Source organism: Aegilops tauschii, chromosome 5 (assembly GCF_002575655.3).
Source record: "Aegilops tauschii subsp. strangulata cultivar AL8/78 chromosome 5, Aet v6.0, whole genome shotgun sequence".
Lineage (NCBI taxonomy): Eukaryota > Viridiplantae > Streptophyta > Magnoliopsida > Poales > Poaceae > Aegilops > Aegilops tauschii.
Window position 1 is genome coordinate 349,474,389 of NC_053039.3, and position 17,650 is coordinate 349,492,038.

General features: G+C 42.0%; 2 protein-coding genes across 3 annotated transcripts; one reads left to right on the forward strand and one right to left on the reverse strand.

Moving 5' to 3' along the window:
• The first annotated feature begins 1,076 nt into the window (after positions 1-1,076).
• On the forward strand, positions 1,077-7,059 carry LOC109750655 (protein GAMETE EXPRESSED 2). The gene is made up of 14 exons (XM_020309618.4): positions 1,077-2,707; positions 2,801-3,127; positions 3,218-3,424; positions 3,462-3,644; positions 3,830-4,156; positions 4,245-4,369; positions 4,627-4,844; positions 4,935-5,162; positions 5,247-5,482; positions 5,642-5,880; positions 6,026-6,185; positions 6,273-6,436; positions 6,572-6,663; positions 6,801-7,059. The coding sequence occupies exons 1-14, from the start codon at positions 1,633-1,635 to the stop codon at positions 6,904-6,906; spliced, it is 3,687 nt and encodes a 1,228-aa protein (XP_020165207.2). The 5' UTR covers positions 1,077-1,632; the 3' UTR covers positions 6,907-7,059.
• A 245-nt stretch (positions 7,060-7,304) lies between these two features.
• LOC109750666 (uncharacterized) lies at positions 7,305-13,717 on the reverse strand. 2 transcript variants are annotated; one of them, XM_020309627.4, is made up of 13 exons: positions 13,331-13,717; positions 13,070-13,222; positions 12,826-12,962; positions 12,570-12,719; positions 12,242-12,343; positions 11,599-11,763; positions 11,288-11,398; positions 10,786-10,883; positions 10,496-10,619; positions 10,006-10,095; positions 9,861-9,905; positions 7,840-8,160; positions 7,305-7,669 (listed from the first exon to the last, which is right to left on the reverse strand). In XM_020309627.4, exons 1-13 carry the CDS (start codon positions 13,413-13,415, stop codon positions 7,640-7,642), a joined length of 1,611 nt encoding a protein of 536 aa, XP_020165216.1. In that variant the 5' UTR covers positions 13,416-13,717; the 3' UTR covers positions 7,305-7,639. The 2 variants fall into 2 exon arrangements, with proteins under 2 accessions (XP_020165216.1, XP_073356479.1); XM_073500378.1 differs by lacking the exon at positions 11,599-11,763 and having other exon boundaries at positions 13,070-13,530.
• Between the last annotated feature and the right edge of the window lie 3,933 nt (positions 13,718-17,650).

Genomic DNA, 17,650 nt, shown 5'->3' on the forward strand with positions numbered 1-17,650 from the left:
CTAGAAACCACCCGTGTTAAAACAGGCATTGATGATGGTTCTACACATGTTATTATAATTTTGCTAGGTATGCTGCAAACCATATGTGAGGAATATCATATCACAATTGGTTTGTTTTGAAGTTATATTAAAATAACATATGTGAGTGTCGCCAATAGTCTTATACGACCTGTAGGTGATAATTAAGGACATAAAAATGCAATACCATGTTTTTTGTGACAACCAAATTGGTTGAGACACTTGTGTATTAAATGTCAATTAATAGACAAGTATACAACACATAGGATAAGTCATACAAGAGTGCGGTATGTCAGAGTTGTTGCAAACCTGGTGTACTATATCAAACTTATCTGACTATGGCCTAAGGTTTGTTAAGTGTGGCTACCATTCGTAAAAAAAAAAATATGTGACTATGAACCAAAGATTTTTTTCCCAAGGGTTCTGTACCATAGGGTGTTCATGATTGTTTGGTCGAATATATTGTATTGAAACATATAGAATATCTGTTTGTAGGAAAAATTTGTATAGAAGCCCTTTAGATCAAAGGCATGTGATGACCACAAAGACTACTCTGGAGTTTTCCTACACCACAATTTTTAGTTGTTTCTCGTGATAGATTGACCTATAACTTTCCTTTGTGACGTTTGTGCACCTTCTCTATATTCAAATTTGTGCCAAAACAGTGTGGAGCATTCAAAGAGCATGTTTTACAGGTACTTGTGTTTTGTTTCCCTATAGGAGGTCATGATATTCAAATCTTTCATTTTTTATATTCCTTTATTTTTTAAACCTACACCCCACAAATGTCATTCATAAAAGTTCTTGGAGGATATATATTTTTAGTGAAATATGACGATAAGAGGCCACTGGTTCATATAATTGGAGTTATCAATTTCTCCTGAAATATATTCATGTACCCTAACTTTCACGAAATGTATTCGCGTACCCTAAAAGGGTCCACTCGATTATGTAAATGAGATCAAAACTTCAATTTGTTTTCCTTCCATTAAGTCCAATGGTGTTCTCTATATATACATATATCTCCCTCACTCATTCTCTCCTTACTCACATAATATATATTCATGGAATACATTTTATATTGTATTGTAGATGTTCATTTTTTTATATACATTTGCTCAAACTTTACAAAGTTTGACTTAACAAAAAAAATAGCATGGGAAGATTTTGAATGGGAGGGAGTATTACTCCCAAATTTCTGGACAGGAACGTTTGGTCTATGGTCTATGAAAAAATAGTAATTAAATAAAATGTCAAAAGATTCTGAAAATATTTTTGAAATAAACTTGACCTTTCATTGTATTTGTAAAAAACACAAAAACAAAGAACCCCGTTGACATTTTTTCAAAAAAAAACAGCCAAAATAGTGTGAATAGTGACTTATAACAGCAATAAAAAACATTCCCTGAAGTCGACGCTGGTTTTTTATTTGTGAAAATTTATATACTAGTGCAAAAGAAAGTCAAGTTTATTCTAAAAAACTTCTAAACTTTTTTGATTTTTTTTAAATCCCTTATCAGGTGTATATACACCTAGGAACCGAAGGGCATTTCCCCAAATTTCTGCGTGTTTTCTGTGCACCATCCAAATGCATTACTTCTATAATTTCTACTTATGTCTTTTTTTAGGGGATACTTATGTCTTCAATATGCGTTGTGTGAGTGTCTATGTGGTGCTGTGAGTGTGTACGCGTCCGTTGTATGTTTGTTTGGACACAAGACAGACCAAGGCCAGTTCCCGCCCGTTCGCAGGCAGCACCAGCACGTCCGCAACGGCGGCGGTTGCCGCCTTGCAGATGCAGTTCCACGCCCCGCCGCATTCTTCTTCCCTCCACACGGCCGTCTCCAGCAACCGAAGAAACGGAAGTCATCCCACGTACAAAGCGGAAGGAAATCCATGGCGAACCGCGCCGCGCTCTCGCCACGCCCGATCCTAGCCTTCTCCCTCCTCCTGTGCCTGGCGCCGCTGCGCCCCACGGCCGCGCAGGAGCAATGGCCGCAATACCCCATCACGCCGCGACCGGCGTTCATGTTCAGATGGGTGGACGACAAGGGGTCGTTCCGGGCCGGCGACACCGCGACCGTCATGATCACGTCTTTCTACATCCCCGACGCCAACGTGTCCGAGGTGCGGCGCAAGGCGGCCTTCAAGGTCACCCTGCACGGCCACGGCGGCAAGGCCGGCAATAGCAGCTACCTCACCGACGTCGCCGTGCACCTCGAGGGCGACCTGCCGTCCTGGAACATCACCCTCGTCCCGCTGCGCGCCGGGGACTTCATCGCGCTCTTCGAGGAGGAGCGGTTCTTCCTCGGCGTGGACACGCTCAACTTCGCCGTGGCGGCCCGGGACGTGAACCCGTCCGCCTCCCTGGCCTCCTGGACGCACCTCTGCGGCGGCCGCGTCGCCGCCGGGTCCAAGGCGTTCGTGTCGGTCTTCCCCAGGGACGCGCTCGGCAACGGACTCCCGCGGGGAGCCGACATGCCCTTCGGCAACTGGTACTTCGCTGTGTCCTGGTCCTACGTCAACGGGACGCCCGTCGAGTTCTCGGGCCTCGAGTACAACGGCTGGACGGAGGACGGGTGCATGAGCATCGAGTTCGTGCCGACTTTCGCCGGGGACTTCCTGGTGCACGTTCATGCCGACAACACCAAACTGCGCGGCTCGCCATTGCCGTTCACAGTGAAGCCAGGTGCATTGTCCTCCCTCCTAACAACTTCTCAAAATCAAATGCATAGCTGGGTGGAAACCTAAGTAACCTGGCAATGTGGTCAACTTCTTGCAGGACTCATCGACATTGCGAAAAGCACGGCCGAGTGGAAGCATGGAGCGAACGCTGTGCAGATATTCTCCAAGCTGGAGATCTTCATAAACCAGAGGGATTCGTTTGGAAACCTTGTCCCGGGGATCCACCCATTCGATGCCGCGGTGGTTGAGAGCGCCTCAAGGCTGTCGGTCCCGGTAGGGGGTCTCCGGATCGAAGCTGTCGCCGAGGGAATTCAGCGGCTCTCCTTCGACGTCGTGGAGCCCGGGGAGTTTGTGCTCACAATCTTTGAAACTCACCTCAAGCAGAGGCTTTCTGATACGGTGTACGTGTATCATGTCTTTGTAGGTACTATGTTTGCTTCTTGTTTTTTCCTTCTGAGAAGACTATCTTGTATAGTTTCATAACTAACTAATGCTGATAAGTGGAAATTGTTAGGGTATTGCGACGGATCAAAAAGCATCGTTAATGGTTCTGGTTTATTGCAATCTGTTGCTGGCTCACCATCATCCTTCATGGTTTACCTGCTGGATCAGTATGGAAGCCCTTCTCCGATTGATGTCGAAATGCTGCGGGTGCAGATTCTGAGCAGGAATGGCCCGTCTGGTGTAAACCCAGTTATAGCACCTGTAAGAGAACCAAATGGTAAATGCTAGTATAAAACCATCTTTCCTAATTCCAGTTCAAAATTATTATTATACATTAACGCTGAATCCATCTACAGAGACGATATCCACGGATGGACAAACCAGTAATTTCAATGTTTCGTATACTCCTGAAATTGCCGGCGAGTATGAAATTTGGGTGTTGTGCGGGAACATAGCGCTGAATGATGGAAAACCCTATAACATGACAGTCTCACCAGGTTGTATGTTTCTCCTATATATGTGTCATCATTTTTAAGATAGTGGAAGAATAACACCGGGCTCTGAATTTGGAGATGCATAGATCCATCCTACTCACATAGTCATATTGGACGAACTCGAGGGCTGTTTCTGTCTTTCTGATGCTGATTGACCTCTGACTTTCAAGAGCATTTCCTTTTTGCAGGTGCAGTGGACACATCTTTATCAAGTGCTCCAATGTTTGATCCAAAAGCCAAAAGATCAGTCAGAAACAATGTCACTGTTCGACTCGTTGACTCATTCATGAACCCAGTGGTATCTCTGGAGCCAAAACTGAGGCTTCAGCTAACATCTGCAAATGTAACGGCCCCGATGAACGCGTCAAGCTTCACCGCGGGGGAATTTGTCAACAACAAAGATGGATCATATACTGCTCATTATGTGGCAAGATATCTTGGTTTATATGGCATGTGCATTCAATTTGACAGCAGGCAGCTGGCTCCTTGTCCATTCCAGGTCCTTGTTCTTCCCGGTAAAGTTTCCATTGCGCGGATGATATTCATTAATAAAAACATAAAATTGTCAAAGAGCGTTGGCTAACTGAAAATGCCTCCCTGCAGACGAGTACTTCTCTGAAGTTCGAGAAGATCACATTTCAGTCTGGGAGGATGAATCTGTTTCCTTTGATATCTTGTCAAATGACTACATTGCAGTAGGACTAGCTGACGTAGTTAATTTATCTTCAGTAAGTTTATTAAACCGCTTTTTTTAATTTAATTATGTAATGGTGTTCTTTCTACAGTTTATCTTTTGTAAACAGTTCTACTACACATTTAAACAAGGAAACTTGTCACAGACACAAGTATAGTTACACTGCCCAGATTTTGAAATGTCGTTGTTCAATCTTACAACAAGAGTGACATTTTCAGTTGTTTCATTGTGCCGTTACTTTCTTGTTTGATAACTCTAATCGCATGGTAAATTTGCTCCGTCTTATTTTAGCCACTCCATGGAGCGGTCCTACAGTACAATCCGGGCTATCGGTACACACCTTTTGAACGGTTTTTTGGGAATGACTCCTTTTCATACACAGTATCTGATAAGCATGGCAACGTTGTCAGTGGCACAGTGTTCATATCTGTTCTCTGCAGACCACCTCAGTTCACCTCTTTGCCCAAACAACTGCATGTGACAGAAGATATAATTGGCCCAAAGTTTGGGTAAGCTTCATTGCTTCAACTAGATGCTTTCTATTTTTTGGGCTTTTTCTTAGCTTTCTGAACTGACCACGCATTTCCATGTTTCGGCAGTGGGTTTCCGGGGATTGAAATGACATATTCAGACACATCAGAGAACATATCGGTTACAGTGAGAGCGCAGCACGGCAATGTTCTTCTTGCTCCGGTGCCAATGAAACTGCAACATCTATTAGATGATACGCTTTCAATCAGCAGGGTAGGCAGGTCTAGCCAAGCCTTGAAAATACAAGGGATGGTGGAGGAAATAAATGGAGCGCTAAAATATCTTCAGTATATCGGGTACTAGCCAAGAATCTGAATCTTGCTAGTATATTATACCAGGCCTGGCGTTACAAGAATCTCAAATCCTGACATCATTTGCAGAAATGAAGACTTCTACGGAGATGATGTTATAATGCTATATGCGAGGAACAGGAATGGTAGGCATCGTGATGAGTTACACGTCTCCGTGGAGCCGGTCAATGATCCTCCGGTTATACTGGCTCCGAAATCAATTTTCTTGGGTGGAAAAGAATCGAGAGATGGATATCAAATCTTTGACAAGCAGAGAGACCCATTTGAGTTCTCAATCGTCGAACCAGATCTTCGTTGGTACCCAGGTGCTTTGTCTTACTCTTTTGGTATGAAACCATGGTTTTAAAAATGGATCTTATCCTGCTAAATTATTTTGAGATGTAAAATGATGTTTCCTAGCCTGACAGATTTACATTGTTCTTAGCAGACAATTAAAGTAACTAAGAAATAACCTCATGTTGCAGGGAACAGGTCTCACCTTCTGCTAGTGCTCTCCTTGGAAGTTTTTGAAGGAACCTTGATGATGACATTGCCAGCCAGTCTCGTCGGCAGGGCGGAGCTCAAGACTGGTGGCAGTAACCAGTGGCAGTCGCTTCAGACCTATGTGGCCATTGCACATCACTTGGTCTTGAGAGGAACTGGCATCAGGCTCCGCTTGGATGTCGCTGACTGCAACAGCGCAATGCACCGGCTGTTTTACCAAGTAAACACCCCGTCTTCATGGACTCTTTTGGCGATTAATTCCTCATCCCATGATTTAATTCTCTTGGCTATCTAAGTGACCGATTGTCTGAAAGCTATAAATGGAGGTATTGAACCTAGAAAATATATGAGATTTTCTCTTGCAGGGTGGTCCAAGCCATGCCACAAGCTTATCCATCACCGTAAACGACCTGGGGAACTATGGGTGCTACCCAGATTGTTCAGAGATGATGTCAAGGCCATTGCAAGCGGAGAAGACTGTCCAGCTGAGCAAGAGGAAAGCAATGAACTCAACAAGAGCCATCTGTGAGTTTCTATGTGCTTGGTTTGGTGCTGTGGCTTGTGTGGCACACCATTCCTATCCTTGTATTTTTATACTGTGAATACTTTCAGTGACCGGATCGGCAATCGCAATCGAGATCCTGGCAATGCTGTGCCTTGGCGGGGTTCTCCTGTATTTCCTTGTGAAATGCATGTGTGCCCTGAGGATTGAACGAACAAGAGGCCGCCCCGGCAATGAAGTTCGCACATCAGAACGAACCGTGTCCCATCAACTTGTGAGTACATTTCTCTAATCCTCTTCGAAACATTCACCGCGCAGGTAGCATCTGCTCAATCATCACTCTGAGCTTCATCGTCTAAAAAGTCTCTGAGAAGATTTCTGTCGTTGTTCTTCTGCAACGTGAAAAAAGATGAGTTCGTCGCCCTCGGATGATGCTGGATATAGCTCTGCGCCTGCAGCGGTGCTCTCCTTGGGTGGAAACAGATCGGGTTTTAGGCAGCGGTAAGCAATGTTGATTTGCACTGTATTCGGGAGTTTGCAATGCGCATTTTAGGAACGGATATGAGTCTTAGACTCCAGCTGTAGCAGTTCGGAATGGATGAAAAAAAGGATCTAATTGATACACTTTGTGCCTTCAGGTCTTGTAGGTCATGCAAGCAGCAAGAACTGGAAATGCAGCAGTTATCTGGGATCAGAAATGATGGAAACCAAGATGATCAGCCTGTCGTAGACAAGGACAAGTAGAACCCTTGCATGGAATCCAAATTTTCTTCTGTGAACTCCAAACATAATAAGTCCTGAATCTTGTTCGTTCAATCCTCAGTGCTCACTGCAGAAAAAAAAAATGTTTGGTTTGGCAGGGGGCTGTTTATAGGGTAGGCTCATGAAACTGGCAATAACCTGCACACGCATATAAATCATGAAAGGTAGGTTTAGTACAAATTGCCATCACCAGATGTTTTCTATTTTTGTCTGTCGTGACAGTTCATTCTTACCAGTTCAAAATAATCTGGTAAGCACAGCATTGCATTGCAAGAGTAGATTGCTCAACATTGAGATAGTGTCAGTTACTTGCTGTTGGCAAAGATCACTGGATGGCAGTATAGGTGAATATTTTACATATCTTGAAAAACAACAGCAGATTTAATAAAATGAATATGCCAACATTTTTATTGACAACCATTACAGATGGTTGTTACGTTGCCTGGATGTATTTAGAAGACACGCATAGTTGAAACAATATTGTACAGCGATATTGTACAAAAGAATCGCCTACTCACTTGGAGACTGATTCTTAACGTCAGTCAAGAATAGGCACATCTTGATTTGCTCCCTGGCCTATTCAGTTGGATCCAATCTGTGTTGGTTTCTTCATAACCTAGCCGAATGCAGTGACAGTATGGACTCCCATGGCCACAAACAAAAACCACTGTGTAGTGCACTACCATGGCTCTCCACAAGAAATGGATACAGTGAACTATGAGGTGCTGAACAAACTCGCTGGCACCTAGAACAGGAAATGTTCAAGAAATCATTCTAAGATCAGCAGCATCTCAATTCATCAGTATATCAAAATAAATGAGATGTAACTGCCCAAAAAATCAAGCCAGTTATCTAAACATATATCAAAATAAACTGAACAGGTGAATACCACATAAGTGGGCGAATTTGAGCTACCTTTGCATTATGTGGCATGATCTTTATGTCGTGAGGTGGATGAAGCCATGATTCAGGGGCATATGACAAGAAGTTCTCGAGCTTGCTGGTGTAGATATCTGCATATTGATGAATGTGATAGGCAAATGATGATTCCTTTCCTGTGTCTGTAAGGAATGTTGCACCAAAAGAACTATTAAACAGATCTCGCATGCCAGATCGACATTGACGCCTTTCTGCATTCAACTCATCAAGCAATGTTCTGTAAACTTGGCCTTTCTCGGTGCTAACCACAGTTGCATGAACCTTCCCAAGTAGATCATGTATTATACCTAATTTTGCCTGCAGTGTAGGATAAATTTCAGGCAATTTGATAAAGCACCAGTATGAAGTGGATGGAATAACATGGACTACGAAATTGTATAATTAATACTAGAATAAATTAGCATACTAATGAATAAAAATAGTACTGCCATCTTTCTGATGGACCAAGGGCGACACTGCAACTGGTTGTCTCTGTGCCATGTTTAGAGGATATGTACCAGTAGGAGTGCAGGATGGACCTTTAGGATTTACCTCCACACTCCCCAAGTGCCATATGAAACTTCAGGCAGCTGTTATAACTTCCACAAATACCTACTGCCTAAGAAAGCCTCCTAAACATTTACCATAATGAAAACCTCCTAAACATAATTCCACAAGTTGATACAGTCAACCCTATTAGTTTTACTGATAGATATTCATTAGTTGTCTTCTTAGTTCTGATGCCAGATTCAAAATATTTGGTGTAAATTTGGAAGGGAACAACTGTTATTTGCAACTGCAAATGATAATAACAGCAGTGCTAAGTTTGAAGAACTGATGATGAATTAGAGGACATCACATACTAGAATGTAGGATCCGTTCCATACTAGGATCTAACTGCTAATCTATGTGAAATAGACACTTGCATATACCTACTATTTTGCAGACCAGGTAACAAAATTATTGAGATATGATATTTACCATCTTATCTAGATACTATGTGTAAAGAGATGATAATTAGGATCTGTATTACTTCAGATTTTTTTTATCCAAATGGCTTAAAGTTTTCCTTTATTTAATCCAGCCAGGAATTGTACTGACTATTTTACGCTTACTTACGAAGCCTTTTATCCCAAACAAGTTGGGGTAGGCTAGATATGAAACCCTTTCACGAGGACTTCCCAGGAGGTCACCCATCCTAGTACTACTCTCGCCCAAATGGGTTTCATACCCAAAAGACTGGCTAGTTTTTACGTTGGCTCGCCAAGCCTATCACAACCCTTAGATATGAAACCCTTTCACGAGGACTTCCCAGGAGGTCACCCATCCTATTATTACTCTCGCTCAAATGGGTTTCACACCTATGGGACTGGCTAGTTTTTACGTTGGCTCGCCAAGCCTATCACAACCCTCCTCCTTTACCCGGGCTTGGGACCGGCTATGCCTAGAAGACATAGGACTATTGGCCCTTCAAAATACTTTTTTCTAAGCAGGAGAGAGAAAAATGAAACCAGTTCGGTACAGAGCTTGACAAAGATTACAACAGGTCATGGGTGAACAAGTACCGCATGCCTGGAGAATGGTAAAAGAGCAATCTACTATACAGCTGTGATGTGTCTTAGTTCTTTGGGGCAATTACCGCATTGGAAAGGGCCAGATGGTGTAAGAAAGGCTGAAGAGGAGAGATCTTAGGAGAAAGATGACACTATGGACTGGCTGACTAGGTAGGGATCTTCATGCCTAATGCCAACGATTACAATAGCCCTTCATAGCTAGAGGCTCTCCTAATTATAGACAGGTCAGTCTATTAATAACAATCCTAAAATATGAACTAGTGAGATAAGATACCAGCTAATATGAAGAGTTGACGAACAAGTTGCTGTTGCCGCTAGCTCGAGCAACTGAGGCTGCTTTCCATGGTGCATGGCCCCTAATGGGCTAGACTAACATGCGCGTGACAGTAGCAACGCTGTTGAAAGAGAAACTCAACATATTCTACAGGCATATTACATACAGACCTGTTGGAACCGGTAGCTGTCACCATTCTGGATTCCTATTTCATCCTGAAGTCAAGCCGTAAAATCTTATTATGTTAGATTGCTGGAAAAAAGATAGTGCTGCTTATACGTCACGGACTACTGCCATATGCAATCTTGCACCTACCTCAAGTTCACGAATTACGGCAGCTGTTCGCCAACCAGCTTTGGAAGGCCCTCTCAAGTCGCTGAAAAGATGATCACCAAAGTATATCACCTAACACATGTTCAAAAAAGACCTTAGATGATATACTTGTGTCATATGTGAAGAACGTCCACAAGTCAGTATTGAGTAAACATGTGTTAGTGTGAAAGGGATCAGGTTATTGATGGTGGCCTCTGCAATAACTTTACAATATGATAAGGTTGTGGCATTACCTAATTAGATTAAGCATGAAACATAGTAAAAAGACTAAAAATGCAACAGATGAACCTATATCGTGTGACAGCTTCCACTATGCAGTACGCAAATCACAAATCACCATTAAAATGCGCAAATGTATGAAAAATATTGTGTTGATTTAACATGAAAAACAATGTCACTCTAGACAGAAAAGTTTAAGCTGGGTGAACATATATAGAGGAAATTGATACTTCTTCAGATTCAAAACACCAACCTCTGGGCCTCTCCACTTTGTAATCTGCAGAAAGGATTTTAAACATCCATGGTAATAGACTTCATTTGGCAGAAACTTGTCAACTGCAGTAAATGCTAAGGTGTCCTTTTCAGTGTCATACACCCTATAGATAGCCAGGAAACTTAATTAGGAATCCAGAATGGGAGTAGAATGATTGTGCAGAACATGTAACAACTTGCATCAATATGCAGCCTACTAAGACCTACTAGTACTTTGCTAAGGATAAAATGAATATTTTTCTTTAGTGGTTTAGAAATGTTCCACAGAACCTGAATGGGTGGTCTGAATTATAGAAACTTGGTTTATTTGCCTGCGCAATCACAACGTCAAAAAGCTCCCTCCAGGAATTCCCATCAAAATGCTGGTCCTGCTCAACCAACCAATGGACAGGTAAAGTTGACAATATGTGAATGGAGAAGAAGAATGGCCAAAGGAAGAAATCACACATGATACCCTTCATATTTGGAACAACCGTCTCATGAGAAAAATTACGAGAATGGCAGAACAAAATATACGACAACTACGATGTAGTAGTAAAACAAGCTATTAAAGAAACATGGAAACAAATGAAGAATTTGCATGCAGAAAATTTGCTTGACAGTTTCACAATCACAACTATGCTTCAATGGGTCAAGGCAGCATAAAAATCTCTTCTATTGAACAGAAATATTGGATATCAAATTCTCAACTTCAACTAGAATTATTTTTCGTTTTAATGGTAAACTATGCATGGAGAAAGCACAAGAAAACATATTTAAATATAGAAAGGACCTCTAGCAAATAACTCATCCCTCCATCCACAAAGTAGAAAGGTGAGTTGGTAAGAAGAAACAGCTTTTTCCCCTTCTCTCGTAGGGTCTTTAAGAAACGAAACACCTGGCTCTGCAAGTCAGAAGACGAAATGAGGCAATGGTTTTAAAGTTGCATTGATAAAAAAAAAAACATGACCACATAAAAGAATGTCACAAGACGAGAAACAGTATCAGGTTAAAGCGTTAGTGAACAAGATTTTAGCTAAAAACAAGAGGGGGGGGGGGGGGGGGCAGTATTCGAATGCCATTATCAAATGCAGTACTGCTTACATTTTTTAACAGAAATTTCTGAGGCTCTGAAAGAACTTTTCTGTGAACTAAACCACTTCTGTGGACATGCTGAATCGCTTGGTTTACATCCTCGTATACATAAGGAGCATCAAACTCCAGCTTGGCATCTACGAAGTGCTGAACAATATCTGCAATGAGGCATGCCTGTAGAAATGAGTGTGTTTTTATTGTCAGAAACAGTTATTAAGCTGTGCATAGTATATGAAGCTATAACTGAGTGCAGGATAACTCTCGGTGTTTTATAAACGACCTAGGGCCGATCACTGTGGAATATATCTTTGCAAGGGAGGTGAGCACTCAGAATGACATGCACAATTATCTTCCCAACGAGAATTATCAGACACATCCAAAACTGTGTATGAATATCCTACAGTTAAAACATCCATCATCTATACATCAAGCATTAACTACATGGGAATATTGTGTGTGCACTACTTAGTCCAGATATGTGTACTGACCAGTGATAGTGCTTTGCTAGTTCAAAAGTATATCATGTGTGCACGCTACTTAACTCAAGCTATGTGTAACGACTACTGATAGTGCTTTACTACTTCAAAAAAATGATATAAAAAGAAGTGAACAAAATGAATATGAGAGCAGGCTTGGATCAATTCAAAATTACCTCGCTAAAACAGAAGACATCCATCAGCCCAACAAGCTGACGAGCTTGATCTCTTCCGATATGTCTTGTGCCGTAGAGTTCTTTTATCTCAGTTGAACTTAGCTGGTCAACAAACACCCAGGTAAGATTTTCCAACACCAGGACGAACATATATCACCAACAGACAATGTTCATTTGTCTGCATTTAACTTCAAAATCACCAAATGTCCAAGCTTGAATTCAACAATTTAACCAGCGCAAGGCAACCAATCACATATGGAATGGCCACATTAGTGAGAACCTACATTTTACATGTGAATACTCATAGAAAGTTTAGTGAACTCCTCACCTTTCGTCTTCCAAAGAAGCAGCCATCGGGTTCAATAGAACCGAAGAAATCAAGCTTCAGAAGGCACCCTTTTAGTTTGTCATAGTAAAGGCCCCTGACAGGAAAGCTACTGTCGTAGTCGTACTGCAAGCAACTCTCTGGATACTTCAGCTGCACAGAGAATCACCACCATTCAGGCACTCACAGCACACATACCCCCAGTTCACCAATCAAGCAATGCAATAAAAAGAACATCAAGAACGGGGAACAGCCAAACCTCATTGACCAAGTGCTTCTTGGCGAGATCATAGATCAAGCACTGCAGGTGGTCGGAGTAGTGGGACAGAGTGTAGTCATAGTCAAACCCATAGACTTGCAGGTCATCCAGCTTGACGTTCTTGTTCACATAAATGCCTGGAGCCCCGCGAACCCAACCAGCAAAATCAGTAACCATTTTAAGACATTATAATAAAGCAACAAGACAGGGGCACACGGTGGTCGGGAGGAGCGAACGCCCAGACCTTGCGGGTCCATCTTGGGCATGTCCTTGATGGCGGCCGGGATGCTGAGGTAGTTGCGCTTGGCGTCCTCGAACTCGCGGCGGATGCGCTCGATCTCGTCCTCGCCGGCGCCCGACCCCAGCGTCGAGGAGAGCGTGCTCAGGCCTCGGAGACCTGGAACAAGAAGAGAACACCCAGTCACCGGGTTGTAAAGCCTCATCCCGCGGAGCGGCATTACGTCGAACGGGCTGAAGGCAAGAGCGCGGTGACGGGCAGGCTGACCTCGCCGGCACCGCGGCACCGTCCCGATAAGCGCCGAGAAGAGGCGGCATGAGGCGAGGAGGCGGAGACGCGCGGCCGGCGCCATCTCGGTCGGTCGGCCGTTCGACGGCGAGGGGAGAGGAGGGGAGGAGACAGCGAGCCAGTAAGGCGGGAGAAGGCTGGTTTTCCTGTGGGCGGTGAAAAGTGACACGGTGCGGTGCCACCACTGACATGCGGGACCAGGGGCACGGAGCGAGATAGCTCGTGTCGGCCACGTGGGCACGGGGCTTTTCTCGGTGCTTTTTTTTTTTTTGAGAATCCGCTTTTCTCGGTGCTGTGCAAAGCCCGAACCCGCCCCACACTTTCCGACGCAAGGCCCGTGACCGTGAAAGCTAAAACAACGGAAAGTAGCCACTGCTCTCGGGTGTACTACACCCGAGTTTGAAAAAAAGAATGAAGAACGTGAACCTTTTGAACATTGATGATTTTGTTTTTGCTTTTAGTGAGAGCTCCTCCGGTTGTTTTTTTTGGCTGAAAATTTGCAAGAAGCTCGAACATTTGATAAGATTTGATGTTTCAAATTTTCAGATTTTTTTTGTGATTTTGTGATCAGATTTTTTTACCAAACTCGAGAGTAGTGGCTACTTTCCTTTACTCTCGGTGTAATTTAACGTAGCCACTGCTCTTGGGTGTACTACAACCGAGTTTGAAAAATAAGATAAAAAAATTGATCGAACAAAATCTGAAAATTTAATACATCAAATGTTCGAGCTCCTCGTAATTTTTCAGCCAAAAATAACATATGTGGAGCTCTTGCTAAAAAAATAAAAACAATGCTCAAAGTGCACACTTTGAGCATTGTTTTTTTACAGAGAGCTCCTCAAATGTTGGCTGAAATTTTGCAATATGCTCGAACATTTGATATAGTTTGATGTCTCAGATTTTCAGATTTCTTGGATTTTGTTTGATCATGTTTTCTCATATATATTTTCCAAATGAGGGTGTAGTATACCCTAGAGTAGAACATCCACTCTCCTAAAAGAAGTCCAAAAGAGAGTGTCCGTCCTGCCAACACGCTTCTAACCCAACTGTGCGCTTGAACAATTTCTCATATCGTGCATGAATGTAACTACAGGGTAACACGCGCGCCGTTCTTTGGTCATGGAATTAATTTTACTTTTCTCCCAAGAGTTATTATGGTAATTCACACTCCAAGCATATGGCGCGGATGTCCTGGGATTGCCCATGTAGGTGTATCCTTTCGATTTGGAGAAGGTTTCGTCTTGTTTTTTATGTTTTATTTTATTTTCATATTTATATTGGTTTTCATTTCATATTTTAATATTCATGAATATTTTTCAAAACTATGACTATTTTCGAAATTTCAGAAAATCATTAAAATTCTTGAACCTTTTTCAAATTAAGAAATGTTTTCTTCAAAATTGTGAACATTTTAAAATATTCCATGAATATTTTTCCATATTCATGGACATTTTCTAAATTTACAAGCATTTTTTAAAAAGCAATGCAAATTATTCAAATTCATGACTATTTTTAAAAAATCACTAAAATTATAAGTCATGAACTTTTTCTAGAATTCATTAATATATTTTCCATGTTCGTGAAGAATTTTTAGTTTTATGAACATTTTTAAATTCATTTATACTTCATAAGAAAATTGAACACTTTGGAAATTCCCAAAAAAAATCCTTGATTTTTTTAAGTGTTCTAATAGAGATATCATTTCTGATACTGTCATTTGCAGAACCACGACCTGACCAAACTCTTATAGACATGGCCTACTTAGAATAAAGAAATTAAGCTCTCCCTGACCTCTATTCCTATGTATTTTAGTAACTGTAAGGAGTTTATAATGGCTAAAAAAGTCTAGAACATAGGTTTTCTTTAGAAAAACACGACATAGTTGCCGACGTTCTCAAATACATACGTACACTCAATCTTATAAATGCATGCACAGTCTACACCAATGAGCCCCTCCGATGGACTATGGTTGTGCATCGCTTTTGGGGACGTTGCCTCCAACTAGAAGAATATTCCACCTTTACGAGACACCAAATGGTTAAATATGTGGTTTGGTATTTGATGGGCTAGGAGTGTCACTGCCCTCCTACCTATCCAGCCACAAGTTAGTCTCGGTCTAGAATATACTTGAGGGAGCTACTTTAAAGCATTATGTAAATATAGGAATTTCCTTAAACTCCAAATAGTAGCTAATCCACAATCACGCACGGTAGTTTCCTATGGGTCGGCCCATGTAGGTTTATCTTCTCTCTAGGGCCTTTCCGAGGCCGGTTTTTCTTTATTTCTTTGCTTAGTTTTTTCGTTTGTTTGGTCTTTCAATTTTTCGTTTAATTTTCCAAATGATGAACTTTAAAAAAAAATCATTTTTAAAGGTTACGTTTTTATATTGCATGAACATTTTTTAAACCTATCAAAAAAAAAATTCCTGAACATTTTAAATTCAAAAAAATTGATAAATTCACGAACATTTAAAAATTCTTGAGTTTTTGTTAATTTAGTAATGATTTTTATGCGTGCAATTTTTTACAAAAAATCATGAATATGTTTTAAATCCGTGATCTTTTAAAAGTAAATGAAATTTCTTTAAATTTATTAACTTACCTAAAATCATTAACATTTGGAAATTCCTAAATTATTTTTAGAAATTTTCTTAAAATTTGTGAACTTTTCTAAATTTTGCGACGATTTTTTGGAAAAAATAAATATAGGATTTTTCATCTATAAAAAAACTATATTTTTTTTGTAAACCAATACATGCTGGCAAGCACGTCATCAGCGGCCAGCTAGTGACTTAGGGGGCTGTGGCCTGCCTAGGGTGTGCTCGAGCACTGACGACGCTTCAGACGTGTGAAGCACCGAATAGGTGCTCCCGTAAACATATGGTCTTATTTATGTTATATATGCACTACTTTTTGAGATGATCTTACGAAGTTTTATTCAACCGTCGTCACGTTTACAGGGACGAAAAGGAAGATCCTCAGGCTGACCCAACCAAACATGGCGGCCAGGCTCTAAAGTCAACGCATGCTTTGCTAAACTATGAGCTTCAAAGTTTGAACTCCTAAATTCATGGACTATATTGCAAGAAGTAAGAACTACTAAATGTTGCTTGATCTCCAGGATAATAGGACCGTAGGTAGCCGCACCTCCCTTCTTGATCTCATCCTCCACAGCCTTACAATCTGATTTGATGTGGATGTGCTGCAAATTTAGATCCTCGGCTAGAGCGAGGGCCTCTCTGACGGCTAAGGCTTCTAGAGTAGTTGAGTCATCTAACGGCTAAGGCTTCTAGAGTAGTTGAGTCATCAATTTTGGTGAAGAAAATTGTCGAGGCACTCAAAAATACAACCAAATGATCTCTGGAGATAGCACCCACTGCTCCAAACATACCACCTCGTCCGACTGTTGCGTCCACGTTGAACTTGGAGAAACTCGACGGTGGTGCTGACCAATGTGATGATCGGGCCGCTGTTGCATTCGAAATAACGTTGTTGGGTGTAATCACTTGCGGCTCTCACAAGTACGATGTAATAAAACCATGGGTTGCAAAAGGACTCTGAAATATACCTTCATGTACTGTTTTTCTGCGAGTACCCTATATAGCCCGAAGAGTCACTACTAGTATGACAAGATCTTCTGTTTGCATAACGTCATGCATGGTAAACAACATCTCTTCGCACTATCCTCTTGTACTAAACTTAGCTGATTGATGGCTGGTTCCGAAGAAAGAGGCTAGGTGATACGCGACAGGGGACAGCTAAGGAGGGCGTGCCTCCAAGTATCGTGCGCCCCACACAAGCTACATGTTGTTTTAGTTGCCATATTTCTACGCTGCAAAACCTCTCCAGAGGGTATAGAATGTCGTGCCAAACGGTAGATAAAAACTCGAAGTTTCAACGGGACATTAATCTTCCATATAGAACTCCACTCCTTGGCTTCTTCCTTAGTATGGGACGAACCCTTCTAACCAGTTCTCTCTACGTGTGTACTATGGGAGGTCTTCCTATGAGCTAGGGGCAGGTCCCACTCTACACCCTATCTCAGCTTTACCACTTCAGCTCAACACCACCTTTCACTACTAGGGAAAACCTTATACACAGAACCTTAGCAACAGCGCGGTACAAAAAGAGGCGCTACTACTAATTTTCAGTAGCGCGGGTTCAAAACAAGCGCTACTGCTACTCAGTTACTCAGTTAGCAGTAGCGCGGCCTAGTGCAACCGCGCTGCTAGTAAAATCGACCGATAGTATCCACCAACACAGGTTTAGCAGCAGAGCGCTGTCGCGACCCGCGCTACTG